We start from the raw sequence: 13,896 nt of genomic DNA, 5'->3' as shown, positions 1-13,896 counted from the left end.
CTGAAGCTCGCTCACTCCCTCTCTCCATTCCTTCTCCCTCTCTCTCTTTCTCTTTTCTTTCTGTCTCTGGTGTGTCATCTGCTGCAGTCTCTCTCTCTCTCTCTCTCTCTCTCTCTCTCCGTTTGCCCGTGCAGTGATGTTTCGCTTCCATGTCGGCCGCGCGCACACTCACACCGACGTTCTCTCTTCCAGCACAACAAGCCTCTGTACTCGTTCGAGGACAACGCCGACTACGTGTACGACGTCATGTGGTCCCCCGTGCACCCCGCGCTCTTCGCCGCCGTGGATGGCATGGGCCGCCTGGACCTGTGGAACCTCAACAACGACACCGAGGTGCGTGAACGCGTGTCGTCGTGGGCGTGTTTGTTTTTTTCCCGCGTCACGCCTTTGTGTGCTGATGATGTGCGTGCGTCCGCTTGTCCTCGGGGCCCGTTTGCTGGGCCTCAGCCCCGAAACCGCACGACCAAACACCCAAGACTTTCCCCTCCCATTCAGCCCCTTCCACCACCGCCACCCAGCCCCTCCACATCCCCGATTCCCCCGTGGGCGTTTCCCGCAGCCCTCGCTCTAAATCAGACCGGGGTGACATCTCCTCTCCCCGGCTCCCACCCAGCCAGCCCACTAACATTGCTACAACCTCTGTCCAACGTTCAGGCAACCTCAGGACCCCGCCTCCGCGTCCCATCTTCCTCCCACACTGCGTCCCATCAGAGGGAGTGCACAGATGTGCCGGAGACCACGAGCAGAGAGCCCCAGCCCTCAGTCCACGCAGTCCCATGAAAATAATAAAAAAAGAACGTTCAGGCCAGAGGTTGAGTTTCACAACGCTGTGGGGTAACAGTTATTTTAAGATGGGTGCATTCAGGGCCATTGAAGGCGAGATGTTTGGATTATTTACTTTGGTAAAATTATACAAATATGTATATATATATATATATAGATATATGTATATATATATATATATATATATATATATATATATATATATATATATATATATATATATATATATATATATATATATATATATCCTAGTTTGATAAGGTCACTCTAAAGGAAATAGACCAGAACATCAATAACAGTCTTCTCCTTTAAAAAAACAAAACATGAGATAGTTAGCTTAGCATAAATACTGGAGAAAACTGGAGCCAAGTAGCCTGGCTCTTAGAAAGTTCACTAAATAAATAAAATAAAGTTGCTGCATTCTTTTTTTTTATGCTGAATTCATTCATACATGCAGGGTTTACAGAGCTGTTACCTTTAGAAAGAGCTAGGCTAGCCCTGTTCAAGTCGCTACGCTAAGCTAAGCTAAGCATCGTTTTTCTAACTCTTCTAACTTCAACCGCATTAATGCTCAGTCACATGTTACAACTCAGGTGAAGAGTGTTAACTTCACCCTTTCATCGATCACACGCAGCCCGAGATAAAGAGAATCCTCCATTCTCCTTCCCCTCGGTCTCCATGGAGACAACACCCACGGTGCCTTCAACCTTAACACAAGTCTGCATCTCCACAGATATGTTTTCATGTCACATCTGCTGCCTTTAACCCCTTCGCTCTCGCCGGAGCCTCCCTCTGCAGCGCAGATGACTGCTTTCCCATGGTTTCCCCCAACAGCAGCCTTTTCACAGACAGAGGAAGAGTTCATTATCGGCGGCCTAGCCCGTCTAACAATGTGCTTTATGAGAAACATTTGCTCAGACACACACCCACACACACACACACACACAATTGGATGCATCCAACTCACGCACGCACACCCGCTCACACACAGTGGGTCTAATAGCAACAGGCCTCCATTGTTGCCGTCATATTAAAAACACACAGTCGTAATGACATTAGCGGAGCAGCGCGGCGCGCCTGGTTCTCATTTCCACCACGCACGCAGACACACACAGCCAATTTAGAGCGCTCGGTTCAGATCCACTCGTGCGGCGCGGTGGAAGCTAGCAGGCTAATGGCAGCCAGTCTGTGGTTAGCACTGCTTTAAATACGCAGAAGCTCCGTGTGTGAGTGTGTGTGTGTGTGTGTGTGCGAGGCCACATGATGCCCAGGCCTGCGTCTCCATCGGCGACATGTGTCAGACTCGCCTGCCGCATGTCAGGAGCAGTTTATGGAAACGCTGCAGATGGTTTGTAAAGGTGCAACGCGAGCGCCGCCGTTTACTAAGAGAAGCGTCAGCTCGGCCGCAAGCAGCAAACACGGACACGAAGTTATTACGGAGTAAATGGCCCCGCGTGTCCACGGCTGAAACGAGAAGCCGTAAATGTGACGGCTTTGTTCCTCTAACCTCCAGTGTGTTCGGATAAAGCTGCAGTAAATTTGCTCTGGAAATTAGAGCGTAACAGCGTAATGCTTCCATTTCCCAACAAACAATGAGAAGAATGGTTTAAACCGCAATTAGTGTCACTTAATAAAAATAAACCAGGACTCGAGGCGAGGTTTGGGTGTAAATCTTTATTTCGCTGCATTTTGTTTAAAACTGATGAGAATTTAATCTCCATTCGTCCAAATTAGACCTGATTATTGTCTAATCTAAGCTTCATTCATCAGTGAGTCCAGGATAAATGTCAAATATACTCAATCGGCTCCTGTAACGCTGGGAAATAAGGTTTGGACAGCCTCTGTCTGCAGATGGCAGAGCAGAGGTGTTCTTGTTTTTATGGATGCGTTGGAGGTTTTCCTGGAAGTTTATAAAGGTTTAGGAGTCACATCGTGTTCTCCAGTTTCTGAATCGAGCTCTGTTCGCGTCGCCAAAAATAGAAGAACAACAAATGTAGGCGAACCAAGTTACACACTGTTGTAATAAACTGATTAGAAAAAGTACAAGACGAAAACAAACACTTGGGCCTAAAAGAGGAAAAATGGAACGGGACTCGTGTTTTTTTCTTTCACCACAGGATTTAAATATTTGTTACTTATTCAGAAAAGGTGTTTCCATCTCCCGTCAAGCACTTGTTTTTTGAAAAACCCACCTCAAGCGTGGATAAAAGGTTCTTTCTGCAACTTTTTCTAATGCAGTTTTAAAGAATGTACTTTATGGAAGCCAGATGTTCCGTTGAATAACGCTACCAGGAGTTTTTGACTGGGATCGATGGACTCCCCTGTCAAAAAGTACCGCCTCATGCGTTTCCATTCGCAGCTGTGTACGTCCCACAGACTCTTGTAGCATAACAACATATTGATGTTTTTATTACAAACAGAGGTACCGTGAGCATACATTTATAATAGGCTACTTTACTACATCAGCTTTATTTAAGATTTACACTTATCTCTCTATCAGATCGATATCTCGGCTATTACTCACCTCCAGCGCGAGTCCCGACTCAGAAGAACAGGTTGTCAAAATGCTTGTTCTGATCGACCCGTTGCTCAGTGTGTTGCATATTTCACGTCCCGTTTTACATCCGGGTGAAAGTAATTTGATTTATTTGGTTTCAATCTATAACACTGTTAATGCTTTTGGTTTATTTATTTATTTATTTATTTGTCTATTTTGCCCTCTAGGTGCCAACTGCCAGTGTGACAATCGAGGGCGCCTCGGCCCTGAACAGGGTGCGCTGGTCGTCAGGGGGGAAGGAGGTTGCCGTCGGCGACTCGGAAGGCAGAGTTTGGATCTACGACACGGGGGAGGTACGGAAAACAACCGCGTGTTTCCGGTGGATCGGTCGCACCGAGCAGAACGTCACGAGAATGTTTACGCTGCTCTTTGCTTTTAGCTGTAGGCTAATGAGTAGCTGATACTTTCAGCAGTGCCACGCTCATATTTAGCTCATATTTTTGGCAGCCCGTTCTAAAATAATCTGCTGTTCTTGGATTCACTTTGAGGGCCTGCGACGCACGGAGCCGGCGGTTCTTGCGGGTTTCGTTTTTAAACAATTGAGATTTAATTACACCCTAGGTGCCAAAAGCCCGAGTGAACTACAATGACCACAATTTATTGCTCCGTCGCAGTTAACTTGCGCTGTAGTAAATTGAGAGATTATAAGACGTGAAAACTGAAATACTAATCTCTGAAATCGGTTTCGTCCTCCTGATTCTATTAAAACGAGGTGTCGTGTGGATTCTCCAGATGCTATTTCTGTCATGTTTCATGCCCTGTAGAGGTAAATGTGGTCCGCACTAAAAAGAAGGGACATAATAAGCCAGTAGGAATAACGAGAAGCACAACTGATGGTTTCGCTTCTTTATGTGCGCCCAAATGTCAGCGTTCGCCGTGGACGTGTGATTGATTTCCTTCCCTCTTCTCTTTCGTGTCCTTGTAAAACGGCCTCCACATGACTTTGCCGTGGCCGCAAAGCCGCCGACCACGCTTGCCTGTGCGTCCTCTCATGTTTGGAGAGCTCTCGTTAGGATCCCCACGTGAGAGCGCGTTAGCCTGGGCCGCCCGGCTAATTTTAGCATCCAGGCGTTGTGCGGCGAGCTGGAGAGGGGCTCGGATGAGCTGGTGGCCTCCTCGCGCTAACGCACAGTCATCAATAAAAAAAAGTGAGCTGGGCTGAAAGGTTTTACGACTTCGAGGAGCTGTGTGTGTGTGTGTGTGGTGGTGACGACGGGGGTATTTTCTCCGCTACAAACTCCCCTATATTCTGGGGCTAAAACTAGGAACAGCATGTGAAAACAGAGATGCCAGCAGTTTGATCCAGAGGAGTGCGGTCGAAGGGACTAACAGCAGCCCTTGAGACTTTTCCAGGAAAGCAAACTTTACCCAGTCTGAATTAGTTATAGAGGATTTATCGTCGGGGTTTAGGATCGTGTGGAAGTCGCAGGACGAAACGTCAGATACTGTTCCAGTACATGCAAATGTTTTGAGCCCGCTGCTTTTTAAAGCCTCGCATCCAGCGGAGCTCCTTACACGTCCAGGCCTCTCGTAGCCTGACGAGATGCTGCTAACGCCGGAGTCACTCAGGCACTATATTCAGTGGATGATGTTCTGGCAGAGCCCCCTGCTGTGGCCAGCCCAGCTCTGGAGGAGGAGGAGTTTTTTTTTGAGGTGGGGGGGTCAAAATGGCTGCCTCCCTCTTCCCGGTTCCTGATTAATTACAGCCTGGCCAAGCAAAGCGGTTGCAGGCATCTTGGGTGGCGGCTGTGGCTTCTGTCCCACTCACTCTGACTCCCACTGCGCACGAGTCGAGCTAGAGCCTTACAGAGTCTGACGTCCTGGATTATTGTTATGGTCCACGGTTACTGTGAATATTTCACCACGCTAACAGAGGGAGATGTGGGGATTACAGTCCAATGACCACACTGATTTAGACTGAAAGTCCTATGGTGTTCACAACCTCGAGGTTTGTGATGTGTTTCCTAACATTGACAGAAGTGGTGGCGGAGGAGGGGACGATCAGTTCAAATATTGGAATTTATTTCTGTTTTTCTTAATTTTTTTTTACCATGTCTGTGGTAAATGTTTAAATTCCCAAAACTTTTCATTATGCCTTTGTATTTTCTACATTCAGTTAATGAGTCGTTAGCTGGCTGTTAGCCTGTGTTAACTGTTAGCCTATGTTGTCATCATTGCATTGTTCAAAATCAGCAGCTGTGGGCTCCCAGCAAACATTCAGCTTTAACAAAATATCAAAAAAAAAAAAAAAGATGTGTGGATCTGAAGGCGCCTCAGATGTCAAAGCAACACACAGCAGTTCATCACAGTAAGAGAGAGACAGGTGTTTACAACTCAGGAAAATTACCACGGAGGCGACTATTTAATGAGTCGTTGTTACTGAGAAATATGCTGTTCATGTTACAGAGAAATTTACCAGGGATTTCACTGTGTCGCAACAAAAGCAGCGGAGATTAGAGATCAACAAATATATCGGCTGGACGATATATCGGGCCGATATTTGCATTTTTTTTTTGTTTGTTTGTTTTACTGGTATTGGTATCAACCGATACATGGGTATGTTCGGATTAAAAATATATTGTGTTTTCCACTGCAAGATTTACAGACAGGCACATCCACAGGCAGTCCTGTGCCGCTGGACCCGTGCAGCCCATACATCGCCCCTCCCCCACTATCAGAGTGACCCTGCTTGTGCGCTACCACTTTTTACCCATTTATTTTTTATTTTGTAAGAGCTTGAAATATTCTTTGAGTTCAATAAATGTTCATGTTTTTGATTAGATTGAGACTTGTAACAATTGTTACCATTTTTATCATGTAAATGGAGGGAGAAAAAGCAGTATCGGCAGAAAAATCGGCAGCACGTATCGGCCATCGGCCAAAGCTAATGTAAAACAAATTGGTATCGGTATTGGCCCTAAAAAATCCTTATCAGTCGATCTCTACTAGAGATGATCCATAAACTCTTCTCTTCATTAAGATCAATAGCAGCGTGACTGAGCTGGTGTGATTCCTACATATCCTGCAGATGTGTCCACTCTGAGTTTAAAGTCTTGTACCTGTGTGTGTCTCTGCTGCTTCCTCCAGCTTTCTGTGACCCACACTGACGACTGGGCGCGCTTCGCTCGTACCCTGATGGAGATCCGCGCTAACCGGGCGGACGGCGAGGAGGAGGGGCCTATGGAGCTGGCTTCATAGAAAAAGGCCCCCGAAAAACCAAAGTGGAGACAACCAGACACCTGGCGTGCTTTTACTGTGTCCGTAGCATGTGCTTCTCACTCGTTTCCTTTCTCCACTTTCACGTTCCTGTCCGGGCCGAACAAGGCAGCGCTTTTGTCGTGTTTTTGCGTTTGCTCTCTCGTAGATGCAAACCTCTACCGATTTGTCCGCCACCATTTATCCAATGACTTGAGGTGATCGTGAGTGGCAGTCCTGTAGCCTTATGAAGATATGTGTACTGTAATGACGCTTTGCACTACTGTAAAAAACACAGCAGGGTCCATAGACTAGTCATGTAATTGTTTACAAAAAAAAAAAAAGGTCACTTCACGTTGTGCTCGTTCTTTTCTTGGTGTTGAGCCCGCATGCGACACATTCCTAAAATATTCCAGGAAACCCGGAGTTAATGTGTTTATCTCGCGTGAGGCTGCTTCGTGTCTGAAAACTGAATCAAGTGTGGTTGTGGCACTTTGTCTCCTGTACCGAGAGCTTCAACTGTATATTCTTAACCAGCTGTAACAATTAACGAGAGGTATATTGTAACGGACGGTGGTTGCTGTTAAACCTGCTATGTTTGCTATTAAAGCGCAGCCAGTGAGTTTCTGTCTCGCCGTTTTTTTCTTCGCGTCGGGAAATAAAAACTCCGGCATACGTTCGGTTTACTCACATCGTTTTCTCTTTACTCTCGGTACACATGCTGCTGCCATACGTACGGTAAGGCACGATTATTACACCACATGTTAACTCCTACATACTCTGCTGTACACTCCACAGCTGTCTCCGTCACATCTGCACACATTTAGACCTGAAACCCAACATCGGCGCTACACTGCGTCTTTACATTCAAGTGCTTTTTGGTCTTGTAGCTACATTTCATTTCATCTTGATTAAAGGAGGACTGAAACAGACAGGAAGTACATACGAAAAGATGTCTGCAGATTTTCCATATATACAGAAGTGCTACAGTTTGGTTCTTTCGTCCAGCTATAAGATTATTTGAATGATGTGCAACAAATCGAAGACACTGGAAGAAGCTGCAACTGTTAAGTATTCACTGATATTGTTCAGAAAAAAAAGCAAACCGTACATCTCTGCAAACCTTTCTGCATATACTGTAATTGTAAATCTAACATAATGCAGTAATGATAATAAACTAATCGTCTCATTAATCCATAAATAATAAACATAAATAAGAGAAGATTTAAATAAATAAATTAAAATCCCATCAAACTAAAATGGACTACTTGATGTCTCTAAGTGCTTGTGTGCATGAAAACCACTTAAGCCCTAACTTACCGCCCCCCCACCAAACATGTGGAGGTTCAGGGGGCGCTTGCTTTGGAGGGGGCCGCCGGCACCGTGTAGCGCGGGAGGTGGAGTCCAAACTTGCTCTCGATGCCAGCGAATGTGGCCACGGCCAACCTGAAGCCTCCGATGTGGTCGGGGTTGGGCGCCGGCAGGCTGATCCGAGACTTGGGGGTGGGCTCCGAGCCAGCCGGCTTTCTGTGGTGTGTGCGTAGAGAGAGAGGGGAAAGAGAGACGGAGGGAGATGGAGGAGGGAGCCAGAGGCACGGTGAGACGCGGCGCAAACCCTTGGCAGACGCGTTTTATTAGCGTCATTATTAAATCTTGAATTAATATTATCACATTAAACACTTGCTCGCCGCAGATATAAACATCATAATAGGAAATCAAAAGTGGAACACTGAAACATTTCTCTCCCTCGGAGCAGAACTAAATCAAATGCCTCAAAGATTTCACGCCGAGCCCTGTGATTCTCTGCCAGCGCAGACAGCGAAGGAGATCGGCTCGCTCCAAAACCGCACCCAGTCCTCTCTGGATCTGCAGTTGATTTTGAGTCGCTGTGAGCTTTTGGCAGAGGGGATGCTACATGTAAAAGTAACCGATGGAAAAAAAAAAAAAATAAAAATAAAAAAATGCACATGAAACACGCTCGTCCGTCTCCATTCCACAGCTGACCTTTTTCGGATTTGGAGAAGGAGGGAATTATTCCTGACAGTGACCTATTTTGAGGAGGAAAATGAGCAATCGGTGAAGTGGGGAAAGTCAAATGGGTGCTGTCTGGCCTGATCACAGTGCAGCAAAAACTCTCCAGTTTGAGAAAATTGTCACATCCAGAGCTTTGAGTGGGGGGGGGGCCTCGGTTTGTCGGCTAATGTGAAATGTTATTTTTGGTCTTGTGGCATTTTCTACTCTCTGTCGGAGGAGGGAGGATGCGCAGTATATGTTGAAATGATGCCTATTGTTCGGGAAGCGGGGCTTAATAAAAGGTTGTCTTCGAAAAGAAGGCGAGAGGAAATGTTGTTTGATATTGTTTCGGGGTTAGATAAGCAGAATCGGGCCTCGCGAAAGACACTTACTGTCCTCCGAAGTCGATGTAGAACCAGCGCTGCAGGAGTTCGTAGGTCACCAGCGTCACTCCAAACTGAGGAGAGGACCGAAACACTCGAGCTGGAGGAACAGGTGTGTGTAAAAAAAGAAGAAAAAAGAAGGGAAAACGGAGTCAGAGCTTCCTCAACAACAAACCGATGACTAATATACACTTGACTCATCCCTCATTTGATTATTAACATTTAATAAACACATGTAGACCAATCAGCCACATTATTAAAACCTGATCAGTGATGATCGTGTTATGATGTGATGTCATTTATGTGGACGGTACTGATGGAAAACAACATTTGTCCTGCTTCTTACTCAAGGGTTTCACATCCAGCCTAAAATATCCCACCCTCTGACACGTCCCACCATAAGGAGGTAATCAGGAGTTATTTACCACGCCAGTCATCATTACCATAGTCTTAATATTGTGGCTGATAGGTGCATAACAGGCATCATCTATAGAGAAACAAATAAAAAAAAGTCCATTACCTTACCTGTGTGAAAATGTTTATCACAAATAAATTCGAAATGTCTAGTCTGTGAACCAACTCAGACCTCATCACCCATAGTTACAAAAGCAACATATATCTCACTAAAAGCGGTGAATTATTTGTTGTTTTTGTTGTTTCAAAGTTAAAGTCTGCGCAGGATGCTGTTTTATTAGTCGTCCGCTCAGTTATTTAATTATTTTTTCATGTATCTTTTAGGAGAATAATAACTGCAAATTAAAAAATAAATACATAAAAAGATAAATCAGTCCTTTTCCTAAGCTGCTAATATGTACCGTACAGCCTGAAAGGCAAAGCACTGGGCAAAAAAAAAAAAAAACACATTAAAACCCTTGCAGCTGCTTCCAAAGCGTAATCAAACAAACAGGGCAACATTTACTGAGACATTCTCTCATTTGGAGTCATGCACCTGGTCTGAGAAAGGGAAAATTTGGACTGCAACTGTGAAAGTGTGTGTGCGTGTGTCTTCTTTTCATTATTAAATCTCATGAATGTACCTCCTGCTCCTTTCCAGAAAGCGCGGGGCCCCTCTTCCCTGAGAATCTTCCAGAAGCAGTCCACCAGGCCGTTGTAGGTGGTCTGGCCCGCGCGCGCCGCCACCTGTAGCCTGGTCTTGATCACGTCTGCCGGGGTCACCAGAGAGGCCGCCGGCATGCCTGCGGGGAGGACGCGAGAGCCGTTTAGTTCGTGGGACGCTCTTTTTAAAAACAGCCGGACGTGTTTGATTCTAAATAGAGCGCCAATTTAAAATCAGGCCCAAACAAATGAGATGATTTGAAGAAAGCAGCCATCAGCGATCGATTGAAACCTTGCATATAACTGCGTCTGATGGAGTGGTTTCATTGCTCTTTGTTCCCTCCGTTAAAACACGTCATCTTGGATCTTGACCATCTTGCTGTAAGTCGGCTGCATACATACACTATACACAAGTAGGGGCCGGTTCCCGTCACTTCACCGTCAACCAATGCAGGCCATTATTTAATCTCTACCTTTTTTCTTCCTTTCTTCTCTCTCCCACTTTTCTTACAGCCGTTTGAATGGGGCCAGACAATGGACGGTAATGAGAGCAATGCACACTGTGCCCCGTGCGCCGGGCAAAGTGACTGGCTGACTGAAGGGAGTGACTGCAAGGCCCCCACTCCAGCCACTTGAGCCATGAATGGGCCCAATCATTGATGGCTGGGTCATTACCATCAACTGCCCTCTTGACGATTTACTCTGACTTCTTGGTTTTTGTAACGGCCAAACGAGCTATTCAGCAAGCCTGATCAACTCAGCATTAGGTAGCAGACTGGCAGCCGGCGGAGACTGACCACCTGCACTGAACTGAGAGGAGAGGAGAGGAGAGGAGAGGAGAGGAGAGGAGAGGAGAGGAGAGGAGAGGAGAGGAATAGGGGGAAGGAGGAGAGGAGAGGAATAATGAGAGGAGAGGAAGAGGACGAGAGGAGAGGAATAGGGGGAAGGAGGAGAGGAAAGGAGAGGAACAGGAGGAAGGAGGAGAGGAGAGGAATAAGGAGGAAGGAGGAGAGGAAATGATAGGAGAGGAGAGGAAGGGGAAGAAGAGGAAGGAGGAGAGGAATATGGAGAGGAGAGGAGAGGGAAGGGAAGGAGAGGAAGACGAAGGAGAGGAGAGGAATAGGAGGAAGGAGGATAGGAACAGGAGGAAGGAGGAGAGGAGAGGAAATGATAGGAGAGGAGAGGAAGGGGAAGGGGAAGAGGGAGAGGAAGGAGGAAAGGAACAGGAAGGAGAGAGGAGGAAGAGGAAGGAGGAGAGAAGAGGGTCAAGACATTATTCTGAAGTCTCTGCAATTCAACACATACAATAAGAAACATTACATTAAAGTGAAATAAAGTGACTGACGCCATAAACGACACTCATTGTTCAGATGTGTCCGATCTTGACTTATTTTTATCTCACAAACTCTCCGTGTGAACAGTTCTCACCAGTTCTTAATACAGCGTAGGTGAGCTGAAGGACCTGTGGCCATCTCTCTATTCAAGTCTTTATCTATGCTTTTATTGTGAACGGCTGTAGTGGAGAGTGACAGGTAGTAATGTAGACAGAGGGAGGACGACACACAGCAACGGGCTGAAAATCACTGCAGAGAAGATTTAAGCTAGCGAACATAACGTAATCCTCATTTAACTTGTCATGACGAGTAAATACCACAAATTTAAAAGACCCTTGAGAGGCCTCGCGATGTGAATAGCACACAGTTTGCTCTACATTACACTGGGAAGCTATAACTTCCACTGAAAAATCATCTGAACAGGAAACAAGGAGAGAAACCTGATGGTCTAAACAGATGTAACGTATATAGAAAAAACACCTTGAGAGGTCAACATGTCTTCAAATGTCCTGTCCAAACATATTTATTCATTCTAAAGGAGACATGTGGAGTTTATTTGTGTAACATTTAGTATATTCTGTGTCCAGGAAACTACACATGCAGAATGCATTTCCATCCACAGTGGAGAAAAATAATCTACTTGTCTTCCAACTATTTGTCGATTGTATGCGTTGTTCATTTTTCTCTATTGTTTCCACATTATGTTACGCAATTAACACCGACCGGCGACCAGCTCCTTGAAATCAGTAGCTGACTGAAATGCAAACATGTCACTAACTAAATCGCACAGTTGACCTGTTGGTTAAAAATCTTGACCTGACAGTCACGCTGAATTTAACTTAAGAGTTTCAGAAAATATATTACAAATCGCCGCCTGGAAGTCGTTCATACAGCTGCCAGATTTCAAGGTAACCTGGCCAGAGGTTGTCAGAGCGATGACGAATCTTTAGCGCGAACGCCGTGGATGTTGCTTACATTCCTCAGATCGGTCAAAACATCCTCCGCTCTTTCTCACACCGTCGGCTAATGCGAGTTAGAGATGGCCAGTGCTGTACTCCTGGGTAATGCCTAGTTAAATAATGCTGAACAAACTGAGCGTGTAATTCAATTTCCTGCGCTGACTGTAAAACACTAATTGCCAGAATGCTGCGGCCGCTGATAAATGTATGTGAAAGGGGGATGAGAAATGTGTCGAAGCACTGAAAAAAAATCAAAAACGAAGTAGCCGTGAGGCTCGTTCGTGTCTGGGGCTGCCAGTCTTGTGGTGAGGAGCCGGAGTAAAAAAAATGGAGGAGGGAGGCAGGATTTATGATTTTTCCGTGTTGTGCCGTGCCTCTGCGTCAAAGAGAAAGTGCTGCTGATACATCTCTGAGGATTCAAAACAAACATTAAGTCTTTTATGCAGATGTTGTAAAGCTCTTTCACTTGGCAGGGCTGTTATTAAAGTTTTCTTTAGGGATGAATCTAGAATTAAATCGCTGCGTTGGATAAATCATAATCCTGTGAAGTTGATAAAGTTGTTATGTCATCGGTGGATGTTTTTTGCTCCTCCTGGCCTCTTCGCTCGCTCGCTCTGACTTCTTCCCAGGAGACCGAGCACACGCTAAATATGCACAGGCATGTTTGTGTCAGCGCGCACGCATGTACGGTGCATTAGGAACTGGAAAGCCTTCCTGCCGGCATGGCTGGCAGGCGTCTGAGGCGCTTCCCTGCAACACAGATCCAAAACCCCAGTCCCCAATCACCGAGCAGCGCTCTAATTAGCAGCTACCGCCATGGAGCCTGCGGTCAGAGGCTGCGCTGCTTCCAAACTCGGAGCTCTGCTACTGTTGCTGCGGGCCCGCGGAGGTCTGAGGCGGGAGAAGACCTGCCCTCACACTTTGTTTAAAACGGGACCAGAGATTTCATTATAGAAATGTCAAGGCTGTGCGCGTTACATCAGATTCCTGCCCTTCTTGCTGACTTGGAGCGGTCTGATACGTCACGTTGCGAGCAAACGGTTTCGAGGCTGAGCTGTTCAAATGCAACGGATAAACGGATGAGCAGGAGCCAAAAATGAAGACAGGTTCGAGATGGACGGTCTTATTTAAAAGATAAAATATGTAGGAACACGCCCTGTCAGGGGAAATGAACAACTGATGTGGTTATAGCTATAGTTAGGGCTGCCCTGCCTAATATTAAGTAGGTCTCGTGAGGACATGTTGGTGTATATGTATATCTTCATCAGGGGCTAAAAACAGAACGTCCATGGGTATTTTTACCTGCCAGAGCCCCAGCGAACAGCATCTTGGCCGGGCCTATCGTTCCGTTCTCCTCGGTGAGGTAAGCCTTGGTGTGGGCGTAGCAGGGGAAGTAGATAGCCGAGAAGGGGATGTCCCGCAGAAAACAAGCCTTGGAACCCTAGAAAGACAGATAAAGAGAAATTGAGTAAGAGGAAACAAAGAGAAGGATAAACAAAAAAAGGGGAACAAAGAACGGGTGATCCTATCCCCCAAAATAAATCACTCCCTTCACAAATCAGATATTTAAGCGTCGACGCGTCAGCGCGGATAAAACTGAATGAGAGTGAAACAGT

At 46.0% G+C, this 13,896-nt stretch overlaps 2 protein-coding genes across 9 annotated transcripts in view; one reads left to right on the top strand and one right to left on the bottom strand.

Moving 5' to 3' along the window:
- Nucleotides 1-7,157, top strand: part of LOC125020073 (cytoplasmic dynein 1 intermediate chain 1) — a 52,561-nt gene extending 45,404 nt beyond the window's left edge. For all 7 annotated transcript variants that reach the window (XM_047605332.1, XM_047605327.1, XM_047605333.1 and 4 more), the window contains 3 exons: nucleotides 193-333; nucleotides 3,508-3,633; nucleotides 6,428-7,157. In XM_047605332.1, coding sequence (XP_047461288.1) covers nucleotides 193-333; nucleotides 3,508-3,633; nucleotides 6,428-6,538 — 378 coding nt within the window. In that variant the 3' untranslated portion in view covers nucleotides 6,539-7,157. The remainder of the gene's footprint in view (nucleotides 1-192; nucleotides 334-3,507; nucleotides 3,634-6,427) is intronic.
- Nucleotides 7,158-7,217: 60 nt separating this feature from the next.
- LOC125020072 (calcium-binding mitochondrial carrier protein Aralar2) overlaps nucleotides 7,218-13,896 on the bottom strand; it is a 44,826-nt gene continuing 38,147 nt past the window's right edge. For both annotated transcript variants that reach the window (XM_047605324.1, XM_047605325.1), the window contains exons 15-18: nucleotides 13,583-13,721; nucleotides 9,969-10,127; nucleotides 8,941-9,031; nucleotides 7,218-8,062 (exon numbers count right to left, since the gene is read on the bottom strand). In XM_047605324.1, the coding sequence (XP_047461280.1) occupies nucleotides 7,882-8,062; nucleotides 8,941-9,031; nucleotides 9,969-10,127; nucleotides 13,583-13,721 (570 nt within the window). In that variant the 3' untranslated portion in view covers nucleotides 7,218-7,881. The remainder of the gene's footprint in view (nucleotides 8,063-8,940; nucleotides 9,032-9,968; nucleotides 10,128-13,582; nucleotides 13,722-13,896) is intronic.

The sequence above is a fragment of the Mugil cephalus genome, chromosome 14 (genome assembly GCF_022458985.1).
Source record: "Mugil cephalus isolate CIBA_MC_2020 chromosome 14, CIBA_Mcephalus_1.1, whole genome shotgun sequence".
Lineage (NCBI taxonomy): Eukaryota > Metazoa > Chordata > Actinopteri > Mugiliformes > Mugilidae > Mugil > Mugil cephalus.
Note: the sequence above shows the minus strand (reverse complement) of the source record. Positions and strands in the feature narration are given on the sequence as shown.